The sequence below is a fragment of the Symphalangus syndactylus genome, chromosome 1 (genome assembly GCF_028878055.3).
Source record: "Symphalangus syndactylus isolate Jambi chromosome 1, NHGRI_mSymSyn1-v2.1_pri, whole genome shotgun sequence".
Lineage (NCBI taxonomy): Eukaryota > Metazoa > Chordata > Mammalia > Primates > Hylobatidae > Symphalangus > Symphalangus syndactylus.
Genome location: NC_072423.2, coordinates 28,849,085 through 28,867,806, shown reverse-complemented (window position 1 = coordinate 28,867,806; position 18,722 = coordinate 28,849,085). Strand labels below are relative to the sequence as shown.

General features: G+C 44.0%; 1 protein-coding gene across 6 annotated transcripts in view; it reads right to left on the bottom strand.

Moving 5' to 3' along the window:
- The window catches only part of ATP8B1 (ATPase phospholipid transporting 8B1), a 147,420-nt gene that overhangs the window by 33,937 nt on the left and 94,761 nt on the right, over positions 1-18,722 (bottom strand). For all 6 annotated transcript variants that reach the window (XM_063639372.1, XM_055297963.2, XM_063639378.1 and 3 more), the window contains 7 exons: positions 18,633-18,715; positions 18,354-18,512; positions 17,763-17,851; positions 15,982-16,172; positions 12,477-12,685; positions 9,172-9,215; positions 8,125-8,281 (listed from right to left, as the gene is read on the bottom strand). In XM_063639372.1, coding sequence (XP_063495442.1) covers positions 8,125-8,281; positions 9,172-9,215; positions 12,477-12,685; positions 15,982-16,172; positions 17,763-17,851; positions 18,354-18,512; positions 18,633-18,715 — 932 coding nt within the window. The remainder of the gene's footprint in view (positions 1-8,124; positions 8,282-9,171; positions 9,216-12,476; positions 12,686-15,981; positions 16,173-17,762; positions 17,852-18,353; positions 18,513-18,632; positions 18,716-18,722) is intronic.

The window sequence follows — 18,722 nt, the reverse complement described above, 5'->3', positions numbered from 1 at the left end:
TGAGTAGCTAGGACTACAAGCGCATGTCACCACACCTGGCTTATTCTCTTTCTTTCTTGTTTTTCTGAAACAGGGTCTCACCCTGTTGCCCAGGCTTCAGTGCAGTGGCATGATCATGGCTCACTGCAGCCTCAATCTCCCCAGGCTCAGTGATCCTCCTACCTCATCCTCCCAAGTAGCTGGGATTACAGGTACACGCCACCACACCTGGCTAATTTTTTTGTAGAGACAGGGTTTCACCATGTTGCTCAGGCTGGTCTCAAACTCCTGGACTCAAGTGATTCACCTGCCTTAGTCCCTAAAGTGTTCGGATTACAGGCATGAGCCACTGCCCCTGGGCCCCTGGCTTATTTTCTAAGAGCAGATTCCTATTAGGAAAATACTGAGCCAGAGAACACTGATAATTTTAAAACTCATTGCTATACATTACTAATTTGTTTTCTAGGAAGGCTGTACCAGTTTATCTTCCCTCTAAAAAAGTATGTTTTCTTTCTTTTTTTTTGTTTTTTTTGAGACAGTCTTACTCTGGCACCAAGGCTGGAGTGCAGTGGCACCATCTCAGCTCACTGCAGCCTTGATCACCTCAGGCGCAAGTGATCCTTCCACCTCAGCTTCCCGAGTAGCTGGGACTATAGGCGCACATCACCACGCCCAGCTAATGTTTGTATTTTTTGTAAAGACAGGATTTCACCACGTTGCCCAGGCTATTTTTTCTTTATCATAGCTATATTCTCCTTATTTAAAAAAAACAAACAAACAAACAAAAAAAAATAGGCTGGGCGCGGTGGCTCACGCCTGTAATCCCAGCAATTTGGGAGACTGAGGCAGGTAGGTCGTGAGGTCAGGAGATGGAGACCATCCTGGCTAACACAGTGAAACTCTGTCTCTACCAAAAACACAGAAAATTAGCCAGGCGTGGTGGCACGTGCCTATAGTTCCAGCTACTCAGGAGGCTGAGGCAGGAGAATCACTTGAACCCAGAAGGTGGAGGTTGCAGTGAGCCGAGATCTTGCCACTGCACTCCACCCTGGTGACAGACCGAGACTCCATCTCAAAAAAAAAGAAAGAAAAGTTGAAACAAACCAACCAACCTTAGTTTGATCACTATCTGATATCTTAATGTTTAAAAGTTAAATAATGGAAAATTGTCTTCTATTCACAACTACATTTCAACAATAAGAATAAGCTAGGTTCAGTGGCACGTGCCTATAATCCCAACTATTCAGGAGGCTGAGGCAGGAGGATCACTTGAGCCCAGGAGTGTGAGGTTACAGTGAGCTTTGATCATTCCACTGCCTGGCTGACAGAGCAAGATGCAGTCTCTTTTAGGAAAAAAGAAAAAACCAATAAGAATAGGAATAAATCTCACAGCCAGATACACGAAAGAGTACATATGCTACATGATTCCACTTATATAAGCCAAAAAACTGACAGAGCTAACCTGTGTTATTTGTAGTCAGGAAAGTACTTTTCTTGGAGGGTTAATCACTGGAAAGGAATGTAAAGGGAATTCTAGGGGGATTGATAATGTTCTTTTTAAAAAATCTGGGTGCTCATTACAAGAGTATTAGTTTGTGAAAATTCATTGAGTTATATACTTATGATACGTACATATCTCTGTATACACGTTGTACTTCAATAAAAAGTTTAAAAAATACTCTGCCTACCCAAGATCTATTTTTCTACTCTAGTTATTTTGTCTCAAAATAAAAGGAAAAGCATTTCCATGGCCAGATGACTTTGGACAGAAAGAGCCTTTAGTTTTCCAAAATACTTTGACCAGGATGAAGGCCACAGATGCATGAGCAGCTGTTTATCCCCCAGTCTCACTTGGAATGATTGGTGCTCTGGGGTAATAGTGGCAGAGAGAGCTAAACACACCTTCCTTCCTTCCTTCACAATTGGCTCAGAAGATTCACTTTTAAAGTCAATATTAATCACTTCCTAATTAATAATTAAAAATGACACTTAGGTTCTCTCTGTATTTGTTCACCCAGAAAATCAATCACTAGAAGCTATAAATGCACTTCCTAAATCCGGCCATCTAGCAAACATATACAAATGCCAGAGGGCAAACTATTTAACCAGAGACAAATCAGCAGCGTTGAGAACAAAGCCTTTCCCTTCAGCAATTTAAGTTGGCACAGCGATATGTGGCATAATATTGACAGCAAACGCATTTCCAGCAGAGAAAAGAAACAAAATAATAAAAGGTGGTAAAGTTCCCACAAGTAAGACACTCATATCTAGAGCAAACACCTTGATACTTTTATCATTAAAGAAAAAAAATGTTTTCCATTACCTTGTGATAATGGAATCACAGAATTGCAGACTAACAGAGATGGGAAGAACATCAGAGACTTGGTCCAAATTCCAACCTTATGACTGCTGGAAGACACCTGGACTAAAAAACTATGCAGCCATAAAAAGGAACAAAATCATGTCCTTTGTCACAATAGAGATTAGGCTATTATCCTAAGCAAATTAACTCAGGAACAGAAGACCACATACCTACCACATGTTCTCACTTAACATCGGGTACTCATGGACACAAAGATTGCAAAAATAGATAGTGGGGACTTCAAGAGAGAGGAGGGAGGGAGGGCAACAAGGGTTGAAAAACTATTAGGGCCGAGCGCGGTGGCTCACGCCTGTAATCCCAGCACTTTGGGAGGCCGAGGTGGGCAGATCATGAGGTCAGGAGTTTGAGACCAGCCTGGCCAACATAGTGAAACCCTGTCTCTACTAAAAATATAAAAAATTAGCCAGGTGTGGTAGTATGCACCTGCAATCCCAGCTACTCAGGAGGCTGAGGCAGGAGAATTGTGTGAACCCGGGAGGCGGAGGTTGCAGTGAACCGAGATCAGCTTGGGCGACAGTTCAAGATTCCATCTCAAAAAAAAAAAAAGAAGAGAAAAGAAAAACTAACTATTAAGTTCTGTGTTCACTACCTGGGCGACGGGATCAATTGTACCCCAAACTTCAGGATCATGCAATATACCCATGTAACAAACATGCACACGTATCCCCTGAACCTAAAATAAAAGGTGAAGGTGTAAAAACAAACTAAAAAAAAAAAAAAAAAAAAACCAAAGCAACCTTCCTAAGAAAACTCTTTATTTATGGCACATTTAGAGGCAACCAGAAAGACCTTCTTTTTCTTTCACACACTAATTTGTGGCTCATGAAATTGATGTAATCAAAGAAAGATGCTCAAACCACAAATCCCACCTCTCAGTTCTCATTAACCTGATTCCCTAGCTTCAGGGTAATGGTGGCAGAGAAAGCTAAATGCACCTTTCTTCCCTCCTTCACAACTGACTCAGCTGATTTACTCTAATGTTTTTTTGAGATGGAGTCTTGCTTTGTCACCCAGGCTGGAGTGCAGTGGCACGATCTCCGCTCACTGCAACCTCTGCCTCCCAGGTTCAAGCAATACTCCTGTCTCAGCCTCCCGAGTAGCTGGAACTACAGGTGCCTGCCACCACGCCTCGCTAATTTTTGTATGTTTAGTAGAGATGATGTTTCACCATATTGGTCAGGCTGGTCTTGAACTCCTGACCTCAGGTGATCTGCCTGCCTCAGACTCCCAAAGTTCTGGGATTACAGGCGTGAGCCACCGCACCCGGCTCACTCTAATTAGGTGACAACAAACTACCTGGCCGGGCATGGTGGCTCACACCTGTAATCCCAGTGCTTTGGGAGGCCGAGGTGGGTGGATCACCTGAGGTTAGGAGTTCAAGACCAGCCTGGCCAACATGGCAAAACTCCGTCTCTACTAAAAATACAAAAAGTTAGCTGGGGTTTAGTGGTGGGCGCCTGTAATCCCAGCTACTCGGGAGGCTGAGGCAGGAGAATCACTTGAACCTGGGAGGCAGAGGTTGCAGTGAGCTGAGATTGCGGCACTGCACTCCAATCCAGCCTGGGCAACAAGAGTGAGACTCAGTATCAAAAAAAAAAAAAAAAAAAGGCTGGGTGTGGTGGCTCACACCTGTAATCCCAGCACTTTTGGGAGGCCAAGGCTGGAGGATTACTTGAGGTCTCGAGTTCAAGACCAGCCTCACCAACATGGAGAAACCCCATCTCTATTAAAAATGCAAAATTAGCTGGGTGTGGTGGGGCATGCCTGTAATCCCAGCTACTTGGAGGCTGAGGCAGGAGAATTGATTGAACCCGGGAGGTAGAGGTTGCAGTGAGCCGAGATAAGGCCATTGCACTCCAGCCTGGGCAATAAGAGTGAAACTTGGTCTCAAACACACACACACACACACACACACACACACACACACACACACACACACACACAAAACAACCCCTACCTCTCAGATGTCTTTTTCTCCTCAATCCTCTCACCCCCTTTAAATGAGTTGCCAAGTGTCTCCCACATCCATAGCTTTGTCATCCTTCCCAAAGACCCCATGCTAATGCAAACCTTCAGCCTCTGTGCCAGTCTCCAGTACCTGCCTGCTCCAGACTCTTGCACCCAATGTGATGCGCAAAACTCCTGAAACAAGCTCTCTAATCATTAATTCAGAACCTCCAGGTGAAGTGATGGCTTCCAAGCCTTCCACACTCTGCTCTCACATGACCTCTGTGCAGGCGGGAGTCTGCAATGGCCTCAAGGTTCCCATCCCAGTGCTGTACGTTCACTTTCTCCCAGTTACTCAATCAAGCACTAATCTAGGTACTGCTGTGAAGGGAATTTGCAGATGTGTGATCCTAATCGGCTGACCTTAAAATAGATTATCCAGGTGTTCCTGACTTAATTAGATGAGCTTAGAGAGGACAGAACTCTTCCTGGGGAGAGACTTGGAGCAGCATGAAAAACGTTCAACTTAAGGGAGATTCTCCACTGCTGGCTTTGAAGATGGAGTGGACCAGGTGGCAGGGAATGAGGAGAGTCTCTAGGAGTGGAGCGCGACCCAGCTGACAGCCAATAAAGAAATAGGGACTTCAGTTCTACAACCACAGAGAACTGAATCCTGCCGCAACCACACGTGAACGTGGAAGAAGACACAGCTCCAGGTGAGAACATGGCCCAAACTTGATTTTAGTCAGATGCTGAGCGGGGAACCCAGTCGTGCCATGCTCAGAATTCTGCCCTACAGAACCGTAAGCTAATGAACAGGTGTTTTCAGTAGCTGAGTTAAGCTAATTCTCTGCAAAGTAGCAGAAAACTAACACGTGGCAGGGCGTGGTGGCTCACGCCTGTAATCCCAGCACTTTGGAAGGTCGAGCTGGGCAGATCACCTGAAGTCAGGAGTTGGAGACCAGCCTGGCCAACATGGTGAAGCTCCATCTCTACTAAAAATACAAAAATGAGCTGGGCGTGGTGGTGGGCACCTGTAGTCCCAGCTACTCAGGAGTCTAAGGCACGAGAATTTTTTTTTTTTTTTTTTTTTTTTTTTTTTTTTTGAGACAGAGTCTTTCTCTGTCCCCCAGGCTGGAGTGCACTGGCACGATCTCGGCTCACTGCAAGCTCCACCTCTCGGGTTCATGCCATTCTCCTGCCTCAGCCTCCTGAGTAGCTGGGATTACAGGCGCCCGCCACCACGCCCAGCTAATTTTTTGTATTTTTAGTAGAGACGGGGTTTCACCGTGTTAGCCAGGATGGTCTCGATCTCCTGACCTCGTGATCCGCCCGCCTCGGCCTCCCAAAGTGCTGGGATTACAGGCTTGAGCCACCGCGCCCGGCCTAAGGCACGAGAATTGCTTGAACCTGGGAGGTGGAGGTTGCAGTGAGCCGAGATTGTGCTGTTGTACTCCAGCCTGGGTGACAAGAGCAAGACTCTGTCTCAAAAAAACAAAACAAAACAAAACAAAACTTGGAGGTGTAGACCCCAAGGAGGTGTAGTCCTCAACAAAACAAAACAAAACAAAACAAAACAAAACTTGGAGGTGTAGTGCCCTTTCAAGGGATCGTTTCCTGGTACTTTATGGTTAAAAGCCAAAATCAATTTCTTCTCTAAGCTCCTGCACTAGAAACCTAACATGTCTCTATTTGCGCAAACCTTGACCTCAGCTGACAGTGGACAAAGAGCTGCAGTATGTTAGGCTGGAGGGACTTTGTGTTCTTTTTTTTTTTTTTTTGAGACGGAGTCTTGCACTGTTGCCCAGGCTATAGTGCAGTGGTGTGATCCTGGCTCACTGTAACCTCCGCCTGCCAGTTTCAAGCGATTCTCCTGCCTCAGCCTCCCAAGTACCTGGGATTACAGGCACACGCCACCATGCTTGGCTAATGTTTTGTATTTTTAGTAGAGATGGGGGTTTCACCATGTTGGCCAGGCTGGTTTCGAACCCCTGACCTCGTGATCTGCCCGCCTTGGCCTCCCAAAGTGCTGGGATTACAGGTGTGAGCCACCACGCCCAGCCCTGCTGGAAGGAACTTTGTACATCCAAGCTTCTTACTACAACACCGAGGAACGTGGTTCTCAGACAGGGCCCAAACTGGGCTGACTCATCTCTAGTACGTAGTCCAGGGCTCTTCCCATAATATCCCGCTGGGGAAAAATAGAATAGGGACCACAGGATGAATTTACATTTGCCTAAGTTGGCCAGTTAACCCTTAAAATACTATCACGTACTCAGAGAAGAGTACAATAATTGTGGTAATGAGTCAAAACCAAAGAGAACCAGGTGACTTTGTAATATCATACTTTATGCTTATTGCCTGAGTAAAATTGGCTTGGCGAGTCAAATAGACTTTGACCTCTGCTTCCATGATTCATGACCTGGTATCACCCCTTTCTATCCTTCCCCACATTGTCTGCTGATAAACCCTTCCATGTATCCACCCTAATCTGAACTCTGTTACCTTGCTTCATTGCAATATTAGATTCATTCTTGGAAAATGGGTTTCTTTGAAACTTGCTGAAAGGTATCATATAGAGCTTCTATATATTTAGGTGTTTTTTGTTTTGCTTTTTGTTTTTTTGAGATAGGGTCTCACTCCATCACCCAGGCTGGAGTGTAATGGTGAGACCATGGCTCACTGCAGCCTTGACCTCCTGGGCTCAAGCGATCCCCACCTGAGTAGCTGGGACTACAGGCATGTGCCATCACGCCTGGCTAATTTTTTGTATTTTTTGGTGAGATGGGGTTTTGCCATGTTGCTCAGGCTGGTCTTGAATTCCTGAGCTCAAGCAATGCACTCACCTCGACCTTCCAAATGCTGAGATTACAGGTGTGAGCCACCATGTGTTGGCCTGCACATTTAGTTTTTATGCATATTCCTTCTCTGGAAATTTCATACCTGCTACATATGAAACATTAAGGTTGAGAACAGAGAGGGACTTATGTATGCTGCACTGACTGAAGTAAAAAGTGGAAGATGTAGTGAAGTGGATGAAATGAATGAATGAAGTGAGGGAATGAAGTGAAGGCAGACTACGCTTCATTACAGAAACACCAAAAGAACTCCCTTTGCTCTTTCTATAAAGTGCACGTGTATCTATATAATTTATCATTGTGTCCATTTGTGATAAAATGACTAGCTTTCCTTGATACAGGACAAACTTATGTGACAAAGCTGGCACAAACTGCATTGAAGGATTCTACAAAGGAACCTATAAGCCATTCTGGCTTGTTCCCATGAAATTCACATTAATTATGCTCCTTTAAATGGAAAAGGCACCTTAAAGAGATCCAGGCTGAGGCTGATATTATTTCAAACCCAAACTATAACAGAATCTAGTAAATAAGAGCATATATCTGAAATTATTTGGTAGAAAAGATTAGCCAAGTTCAAAGTCCATTTCTGATATAGATAAGGCTTGACTTTTCACTCTCAGTAAATGCTCAGTAATAAATGTGCTAAGAAAAGTTAGATTCTTCTATCATAATTCAAGTACCAATCATTTCTTTCAATAAGATTTCATTTGCAAAGTGAAAAAATACATCTGGAGCTATAACTATGAATAAGATGTAGATTTTCAGGGACAAGAAGCTTGTTTCCTGCTTTGCTCCTCCATAAACCATCTAGTGGTAAGTGCTGAAAAATATTCACTGCATTCAAATATGAGACAGATTTGTGTACTACTTGACATGCATTTGAGCCATAAGCAGGAGTTACCTGGAAACAAAACTCCTGGTCTCTAATGCCTGAGATGCCAGAGAAACACTCACCATCAGTCCTATCCACCATGACCGTGTGGCAAACTGCGAGCAAGAAGAAGAACTGTCGTACTTCTGGCTCTTTCCCTGATTGGATTTGCTCAATCAGATAGTGGTCGTAAAATGCAACCTTCCCATCAGCATATGTATTCCAGCTAAAATCAACTTGCTGAAAGTAATGGAGAAAAACAAAATATGAATTTTATAAAATATTTTTGACTTAACAAATGATATGAACTTTTCTTCAAAGCCAAGGTTTCAATTATGCAAAAACTACCTTAAGATTTTAGCACATTCTTAAATGTCAAGAGGCTCACAACTGTCTTAAATAAAAAGCCCCCTTTTTTTTCTTTTTTTTTTTTTTTTTGGAAACATATATGACCATATATGGGTCTCACTCTGTCACCCAGGCTGGAGTGCAGTGGCTTGATCTCAGTTCTCTGCAACCTCCGCCTCCTGGGCTGAAGCAATCCTTCTGAGTAGATGGGCCTACAGGCATGCACCACCATACCTGGCTAATTTTTGTATTTTTTTGTAGAGATAGGGTTTCTCTGGTCTCAAACTCCTTGACCCAATTGATCTGCCAACCTTAGCCTCCCAACGTGCTGGGATTACAGGCATGAGCCACCATGCCTAGTCCAAAGGTACTTTGTGGTGGACTAAACTGTGTTCCCCCAAAAGACATGTTGAAATTCTAACCTCTGGTACCTATGAATGTGACCTTATTTAGAAACAGGGTCTTTACAGATGTAATCAAGATAAAATGAGGTCATACTCAATCAGGGTAGGTCCTAATCCAATGATTGGTATCTTATTAGAAGGAGAAATGTGGACAGAGACACACAGACACACGGGGGATACCATGTGACAACAAAGGCAGAGACACAGAGTTGTGTTTCCAAGTCTCCAAGCCAAGGAACACCAATGACTGTGGGCAACCACCAGAAGCAGGGAAGAGGCAACGAAAGAGTCTTCCCTAGACCTTCAAAGGAAGCATGGCCCTGCTGGGACCCTGACATCCCCAGCATCCCAAACAATTCTTCAGCTTAAAGGTCTTACCTCTATTTTGTTATGGTTGTGTTGAGAGGCATCCCGACGGTCCCCTGAGAAACAAACAGGACAAAACAAATTGATTCTCCACCTATGTCCAGAGGCCCCTCCTTACCTGGCTTTGCTTATATAGTGATGGTGATAAGACCATATATGGCCTGGACAGGCTAAAATATTTATTATCTGGCACTTTACAGAAAACGTTAGATGACCTCTGGTCTAGATATTCAAATACCAGTGGCTGTCCCTCTCCACTACCTTCTCCTAGGGGCCTCAATCATATCCTCTGAAATGCTTTACCTCCCCCAAGTCAGAAGGACTCACATATGTAAGCCACGTCCTCAGCCCCTCAGTGCCCCACCATCTTCACTGATACTTCTTATGAGAAAAGGCACTCACGGTGCCTACAAGTAGGAGGTATATATGCATGTCCCTATATCATTTTAAACAATTGTGCTATTAAGTATATTTAAAATAGCACCTAGTATTAGCCTTAATATTATTTGTAAATTTACAGAAAATTAAATTTCTAAATGTTTCAGAAAATTAGAACTGAAATCAACTTTTAAAACAATTGGCTGGGTGTGGTGGCTCATGCCTGTAATCCCAGCACTTTGGGAGGCTGAGATGGGCTGATCACCTGAGGTCAGGAGTTCAAGACCAGCTTGGCTAGCATGGTGAAACTCCATCTCTATTAAAAATACAAAATTAGCTGGGAATGGTGGTGCATACCTGTAGTCCCAGCTACTCGGGAGGCTGAGGCAGGAGAATCACTTGAACCCGGAAGGTAGAGGTTTCAGTGAGCCAATATCGTGCCACTGCACTCCAGCCTGGGCGACAGAGAGAGACTCTGTCTAAAAAAAACAAAAACAAAAACAAAAAAGAATTGTAGGCCGGCTGTGGTGGCTCACGCCTGTAACCCCAGCGCTTTGGGAGAATGAAGCAGATGGATCACTTGAGGTCAGGGGTTCGATACCAGTCTGGTCAACATGGTGAAACCCCATCTCTACAAAAAAGCAACAACAACAAATTAGCCAGGCATAGTGGTGTGTGCCTGTAATCCCAGCTACCCAGGAAGCTGAGAGAGGAGAATCATGTGAACCTGGGAGGCGGAGGGGTTGCAGTGAGCTGAGATGGCACCACTGCACTCCAGCCTGGGTGACAGAGTGAGACACAGTCTCAAAAACAAAAACAACAAAGAAAACAAACAATTGTAGTGAAATACACATAATAAAATTTATCATATTAACTAATTTTTTGTTTGATTTTTTTGAGTCAGGGTTTCACTCTGTCACCCAGGCTGGAGTGCAGTGGTGCAAACCCAGCTCACAACAGCCTCAACGTACCCGGGCTCAGGTGATCCTACCTCAGCCTCTCAAGTACCTGGAACTACAGGCACATACCACCACGCCTGGCTAATTTTTGTATTATTATTATTGTTTTTTGTAGGGGCATTTTTTTTTTTTTGAGACGGAGTCTCGCTTTGTTGCCCAGGCTGGAGTGCAATGACGCAGTCTTGCTCACTGCAACCTCCACCTCCCAGGTTCAAGCGATTCTCCTGCCTCAGCCTCCTGAGTAGCTGGGACTAGAGGCACCCACGACCACCCCCGGGTAATTTTTGTATTTTTAGTAGAGATGGGGTTTCATCATACTGGCCAGGCTGGTCTCGAACTCCTGACCTTGTGATCCGCCCACCTCGGCCTCCCAAAGTGCTGGGATTACAGGCGTGAGCCACTGTGCCCGGCCAGAGACGGGGTTTTGTCATGTTGCCCAGGCTGGTCTCAAACTCCTGGGCTCAAGGGATGTGCCTGACTTAGCCTCCCAAGGTGCTGGGATTGCAGGCGTGAGCCACTGCACACCAGTCAACCAATTTTTGTTGTTGCTATTTTGAGACAGGGTCTTGCTCTGTTACCCACGCTGGAGTGCTGTGGTGTGATCTTGGCTCACTGTAGCCTTCAGGTCCCAGGCTTAAGGGATCTTCCTGCCTCAGTCTCCCAAGTAGCTGGGACTATAGGCATGCAGCACCATACTCTGCTAATTTTTAAAAATTTTTGCTTTGTTACCCAAGCTGGTCTAGAATTCTGGGCCTCGAGCAATCCTCCCACCTTGACCTCCCAAAGTGTTGTTATTATAGGCATGAGACACTGCACTCAGCCCATTTTAACCACTTTTAAGCATACGGTTCAGTGGCATCAAGTATATTCACACTGTTGTGCAGCTGTTTCATTTTGCAAAATTGAAACTCTGTACCCATTAAACAATAACTCCCAATTCTCTTGACTCCAGTCCCTGGTAACCATCATTCTACTTTGTCTCCATACATTTGATTATTCTAAGTACTTCATATAAGTAGAATTATACAACATTTGTCCTTTTGTGACTGGCTTACTTCACTTAGCATAATGTCCTTAACCTATTTATGCCTAGTGTTCCATTATTGGAATGCTAAGCATGTGGGAGTTATTTATATCCTACTGGTCAAGGTCATCACCAAGTTCTGATTGCAAAAATTCAAAAAATTGCAACCTCTGGCATAAACGAGTTCAGGTTCATCTGTGTTGTAGCATGTGTCAAATTTTCCTTCCTTTCTTAGACTGAATAATATTTCATTGTGTGTATCCACATTTTATTTATCCGTTCATCCACTGATGAACACTTGGGTTGCTTCTATCTTTTGGCTATTGTGAATAATGCTGCTATGAACATAGGTGTACAAATATCTCTTTGAGTCCCTGTTTCAGTTCTTTTGAGTATATGACCTGAAGTGGAATTGCTAGATCATATAGTAATGAGACTTCTAGTTTTTTTTTTTTTTTAAGATAGAGTCTTGCTCTGTCACCAGGCTGGAGTGCAGTGGTGTTATCTCAGCTCACTGCAACCTCCGCCTCCCGGGTTCAAACAATTCTCCTGCCTCAGCCCCCTGAGTAGCTGGGATTATAGGCGTGCGCCATCACCACACCTGGTTAATTTTTATATCATTAGTAGAGACGGGGTTTTGCCATGTTGGCAAGGCTGGTCTCAAATCCCTGACCTCATGGGATCTTCCTGCTTCACCCTCCCAAAGTGCTGGGATTACAGGCATGGCCACTGCGCCCGGCTGTGAGCCCACTTCTGGCTGCTGTCCTCTCCCATGCATGTGTCCCCAGTGCTGTCATGGTGCTCCCCTGGTGCTCAGCTGGAGAATGGCCCCAGCAGCAGGACTCTGCATCGAGAGGGCACCAGCAATGCCAGGAGACAGGCTATAGTCCAGGTAGTGACCTGTACACAGCAGGCAGCCCCACTCACCCAGAAAATGAGTGACAGCTTCCACTTACCATATATCTGCCCGTTGATACAGCACTTTTTAAAGGTCATGATATTTTGTGTGAGTGTCCCCGTCTTATCAGAGAAGATATAATGGATCTGCCCAAGCTGTTCATTGAGTGTGGTGGTTCTAGCTTTTGCAGGTGTGTCCTTCTCAGCATAGTACATTTGCAGGTCCCAGTTGATGAAGTGACTCTGTCCAAGACGAATCACTTCCACGCTAGGAAGACAGAAGATTATTTTCCGTAGAGAGCTCAGATATGAGTGGCAAATAGTAGAGATTTTATTCTCATTGTACAGACAAGAGCAAACTGCTTATTTACTGCTGTGGTCTGAATGTTAGAATCCCCCTCCAAATTCATATGTTGAAACCCAATCCCCAGTTCAACAGTATTGAGGTGGGGCCTTTAGAAGGTCATTAGGTCATGAGGGCTCCACCCTTATGAATGGGATTAGTGCCCTTATTAAAGTGGCTCAAAGGAGCTTGCTTGCCCCTTCTGCCATGTGAGGACGTAGCTAGAAGGCACCGACTGTGCCTATAAAGCAGAAAGTGAGCCTTTGCCAGACCTGAATCTGCCGATGCTTTGATTTGAGACTTCCCAGCCTCCAGAACTGTGAGCAATAAATTTCAAAGGTCTTCTGTTACATCAGCCCAAACTAAGCCCTCTACAAGGAGACAAACCCATGCACTCAGCCTCTGGTTTCTCCTAACCACATGCATCATTCTCAGGCTTCAGGGTCAAGCTGATTTTAGACAAGTAATTTCCACTCAAAATTGCTCAGTGAGATTTCCCACTTGCTCCTGGGCATTTAGCCAAGACACCCATGTTCAGAATACACAGCCCAGCAGAATGGATGACACAGCAACACTGCAGACAGAGCAGTGGACACAGCAAGCCTGACTCTTTTCCCCCATTCCCCATAGCACCCAGGGGCACTGGAATGGCCATGTTCATCTTTGCCCTCAGTGGTAGGGCAGAGGGAGTGAGAGTACCCTAGGGTACAGACTCCACTGTGCTCTCAAATAGGGCAAAAGGCTTTTGGCAAATACCCTAAATCATGATCCCTAAATTATGATAAGGTTATAGAATATCCAAAATAAGATATTATAAAAGAATCATCTGAATTTTAAAACTATAAGGGACATTACCTATCTCAGTTATAAGGAAGCTGTTTACATAGCCAGCAATTGTTAGGTGAGCCAAGGAAGTCCATAACAAGTTAAACAGATGGAAAAATAATGCTCTCCCCACTTCTCTCCCTTCCATAAATATTTCCTAAGTGCCTACTATGTACCAGACACCATGCTAGGTGCAGGGGACATGTCTGTAAACAAAACAAAGTCCGTTCTCTTAAGGAGGTTACTTTCTAGTAGAGACAGACAAATAAATAAACTAATAAAGAGAGGCTGTATCAGAGGCGAAAGTTCTCTGCAGAAAATCAAAGCAGGGGGCCAGGTGTGGTGGCTCACACCTGTAATCCCAACACTTTGGGAGGCCGAGGTGGGCGGATCATGAGGTCAGGAGTTCGAGACCAGCCTGACCAACATGGTGGAACCCCGTCTCTACTAAAAATACAAAAATTAGCCAGACATGGTGGCATGTGCTTGTAATCCCAGCTACTAAGGAGGCTGAGGCAGGGGACTCACTTGAACCCAGCAGGCGGAGGTTGCAGTGAGCTGAGATCGCGCTACTGCACTCCAGCCTGGGAAACAGAGCAAGACTCTGTCTCAAAACAAAACAAACAAACAAAAATCAAAGCAAAGCAAGGTAAACAGATATGAAGATCTCCAGGAATGAGAAGTGGTCAGAACCAGAATGAGTCGGGAAAGGCCACGGTAATAAGGTATTATTTGAGTAGAGACCTTTGTAGTGAAAGGGAAGCAGATAGATACCTACGTAAGGATGTCCCTGGCAGAGAAAAGAGCAGGGGCAAAGGCCCCGTGGCAGGAAGAATATCAAGGGGCCAGAGTGGTAGAAGCCCAGGGAGGTGGGCTGAGATGCAGAAGGTATGGGCGGAGTGGAAGGCTGAGCACTAGATCACACTTGGGGCCTTGGGGTTGGGTTTATTCTGAATGAGGGTTGAAGGCAAAGCAGAGATACTATCTGGAAGAACTTGCTCCAGCATGTTTTCAAAGGACCTTTATCTCCAAGAAAAATAAAGCAATCATATTTGTCACTTGACATAACTTTATATAAAATTATGTATACAGTTTCTTTTATAATACACACTGATAGTTTTAGGCAAAATTATCTGTGTAATAGTTCCCTCGACAAAGGTAACACTCATCTCAGTTTTTCTCAAAGTAGCTGTGGAACAGATGGCTGCCCCAGGGCTTTCCTTCATGTTAAAAGAACAGTAACTACATGTAATCAAATTAAAAATAAAGCAAATGCACATATAATGACACTAAAATAAAATAAATGCCTCTAATTATAGGTGTGTGTGTGATTCCTATGTCTCTGGGCTATTCTTTATCAGAACTAAGAATGAACTCTGGCTGCTGGGTTTATTCCAAAGCACTATCCCTCCCAAAAACGTCTCAAAGTCAGTTTGGCCAAGGGCAGTGAACTTTCATATTAAAAAGAGAAAAAGGCTGGGCATGGTGTCTTACGCCTGTAATCCCAGCACTTTGGGAGGTGAGGTGGGCAGATCACCTGAGGTCAGGAGGTGAAGACCAGCCTGGCCAACTTGGTGAAACCTGTCTCTACTAAAAATACAAAAAAGTAGCCAGGCATGGTGGTGGGCACCTGTGATCCCAGCTACTCAGGAGGCTGAGGCAGGAGAATTGCTTGAATCCAGGAGGCGGAGGTTGCAGTGAGCTAAGATCATGCCCATTGCACTCCTGCCTGGGCAACAAGAGTGAAACTCCATCTCAAAAAAAAAAAAAATAAAAATAAAGTAAAAGTAAAAAATGAAGAAGTATCACCAAATCAGCTGCTTACCACTTATCAGAGATATGCCCCTGACTTTGTTGTTGTGATTGCGATTTGAGATGAAAAAAAGAACATTTTGAGAGGTTGATGAAGGACAGGGAATTTCTTTCCTAGTAGGAGGTAGTGGCCAGAAAGCACAAGTTCTCCACCTTGGGTGTGGCAGATGATAATAAAGAAGGCTCAGATAAGAGGTGAGGACCACTTCCGAAATGGAAAACTAAGTTTTTCCATCACATGCTAAATCTTCCCCTCCTCCCAGGCCCTTTCTGAAGTCTGTGCTTTGGAACCCAGTGAGAAGGGAACCTTACTAATAAGACAATGACTACAGGAGTAGCAATCGATCTTTGAAATTCCCTAGCCTTATCTGCAAACAGGATGAGATAAAAGGTGCCTGGCACAGAGTGGATACTCAAATGTTAATTTCCTTTTCCTCTCTTACCCTCAATTCTGAAATGAACGTGATTTTCTTACCTGTTCTTTGTGACCTTTGAAACAATGATCACTAGAAATGAAGGGACTATGTTGGGAGAAGGTACAACATTCTTCCATTAAAGCAAAGTGCCAGAGAGGACAGCCTTACCTGACATAGAGAGAGATGGGTACCATGGTGTTGAGAATAATGATATAGCCCCAGAAAACGAGGAATCCACGGTAGGAGGGTGTAGCGTCTTCTCCATCATAGAGGTACCAAGAGTAATTGCCCACCTGTGCTTCCCAATAAGCATGGCCGATGGCAAGACCAGCAGAAAGCAGAATAAGAACAACAAAGATCTAGAAGACAGAAAACATTTAAATGCATTCTGAAGATGGATTTCCATCTTTGAGGCCCTTTGAGAATGCCACACTCATAACCACAACCATGACACCAAAGATGAATGTGAAAAGTTCAAATACAATTTTCATGAAATGAGAAAGCAGGGGAAAATGTTTCTTAAATTATTATTTTTATATGATTTTAAATATGTATATGCAATCAAAGAATAAGTATTAGAAGTATGCATTCAAATTGAACTAAATACTCGAAAAAAATTTTCTTTGGGAAATAGAAGGAGTGCTTAATATTTGGGGTCACCACGTGGGCAGAAAAGAGCAAACATAGCAGGTCTGAGACTGCTTCCTCCAAAGGCCGGCTTGCAAGATTCACCCTGGGCTGGTATCTGGTAACTTAGATGTTTGGAGGATTTCCCGGTTTTTTATTCTCTGATAAGAATAGCTCATGGGCCAGGTGCAGTGGCTCATGCTTGTAATCCCAGCACTTTGGGAGGCTGAGGCGGACAGATCACTTGAGGTCAGGGGTTTGAGATCAGCCTGGCCAACATGGTGAAACCCCGTCTCTACTAAAAATACAAAAATTCACCAGGTGGGGTGGTGGGTGCCTGTAATCCCAGCTACTTGGGAGGCTGAGGCAGGAGAATCACTTGAACCTGGGAGACGGAGAGTGCAGTGAGCCGAGATCATGCCATTGCACTCCAGCCTGGGCAACAAGAGCGAAACTTAATCTCAAAAAAAAAAAAATTTAAAAAAAAACGAACCCATGTGCAAACAGCATGGTTTATGCTGACCATCTGCATTCTTTTGGGGGAGTCTAGAGATTTTGTTAAAAACCTTTGACACTGAGTCTCTCAGGAGCTTCCCTGGTACAGACAACATTTCACATGTGGTGTCATTAATTGCTGCTGGGAGAATTAAGTGCCTATTGTGTGAGTGGCTTGGTGGGGAGTGGGGGCAGGACGGCAGACTTTTGGAAGCTTGTGCCTGGTTTCCTTTGCACTTTGCTCCGTGAGCCTTTGGTGATCTTGCTCTGTGTCCTTTTGTTGTAATGAGTCACAGCTGTGAATATGACTATGTGCTGAGGCCTATGAGTCCTTCCAGTGAATCATCAAACCTGGGAGTGGTCTTGAGGGTCCTCGACATACTTTATTTTTAGCCTTGCCTTGTATTTGGAGCTATACAGTAGATTTTGGGGGTGCTGGGGGAGGTTTGCTTCTAAGAGAACTGCCTCTATGGGAAAGTAACAGCGATGAAATCAACTCTACATTGACTTTAGGAGTCCAGCTTCACTAATTTATCTAGGGCTTCCTGGTTTTCCAGTTCCCATCATTAAAGCACTCAGGGCACTCTACAACTGAAATTTCCCTTCCCAAGGGAATTCTCCTGTTAAAAGTGTGGCATTTCTGAGAACAAGTGAGGCATTTCTGAAAAAAAAATCCCTTCTTCCTGCATTTGAAGCTTGGAGTGCCCAGTAATTTTTCTATTCTACCTAAAGAGGTAAGATTTCTTTGTATTAGAAAAACATACGATAATATTAGTGCAAAAGACAGCAATCTAGATGAGAGATCTGCTGAGATGAAAAATAAATACCGTGTAAACCATGTAGTTCATCAAGTAATCAATTTTAGTTCTTTTAAATCTGGTTTTCCCACTATTCTTCATTATTTTAGTGTCAGCACCTGAAAATGCAAAATTCAATGTAATCAACAATTGGGAAAAATCAATTCACTAGCTCACCAATAAAATTACTCTTCTTGGCCAGGCATGGTGGCTTACGCCTGTAATCCCAGCACTTTTGGAGGCTGAGTTGGGCGGATCACCTGAGGTCAGGGGTTCGAGGCCAGCCTGGCCAACATGGCAAAACCCTGTCTCTACTAAAAATACAAAAATTAGCTAGGCATGGTGGCACACGCCTATAATCCCAACTACTCTGGAGGCTGAGACAGGAGAATCACTTGAACCCAGGAGACAGAGGTTGCGGTGAGCTGAGATTGCACCACTGCACTCCAGCCTGGGCTACAGAGTGAGACTCTGTCTCAAAAAAAAAAAAAAAAAAGAAAAGAATAGCTCATGATGCTATTACTCTTCTTTTGGTTTTGATGGAGAAAGGACAAAAAAGCAATCCCCTCTAAGCCTTTAAAGATCATAGCTGATTAATTTCCCAAGAAACTCTGAACGTACCTGCAAAAATGACTAAGCCGTGGCAGAAATCAGTGTTCCTAATTACGCAGCCACGTAACAAAATTTTATCAGCATCCAAAGGAAAACTTGTGTTTCTCCAAAATAGTGTTCCTGTAAACTTATCTAGTCGGTTATTGGGTTCTTCACATTCAATAAAACCTTTTAAAAATATAAGATTCACATAATTAATCACATACAAAAGTCTTTCTGGTTTTAATCAATAGGAATTGAACCAAGCAACTAAAATTTAAAGCAAAGTAAGACATGTTTTGTACAAACCATCAAATGTTGCCAATGCATCTTCTCTTTGGAGGTACTGGTCTGTGATTTCAAGTGACATCTTAAATTTTAAATTGGTTTCTCTAAAGG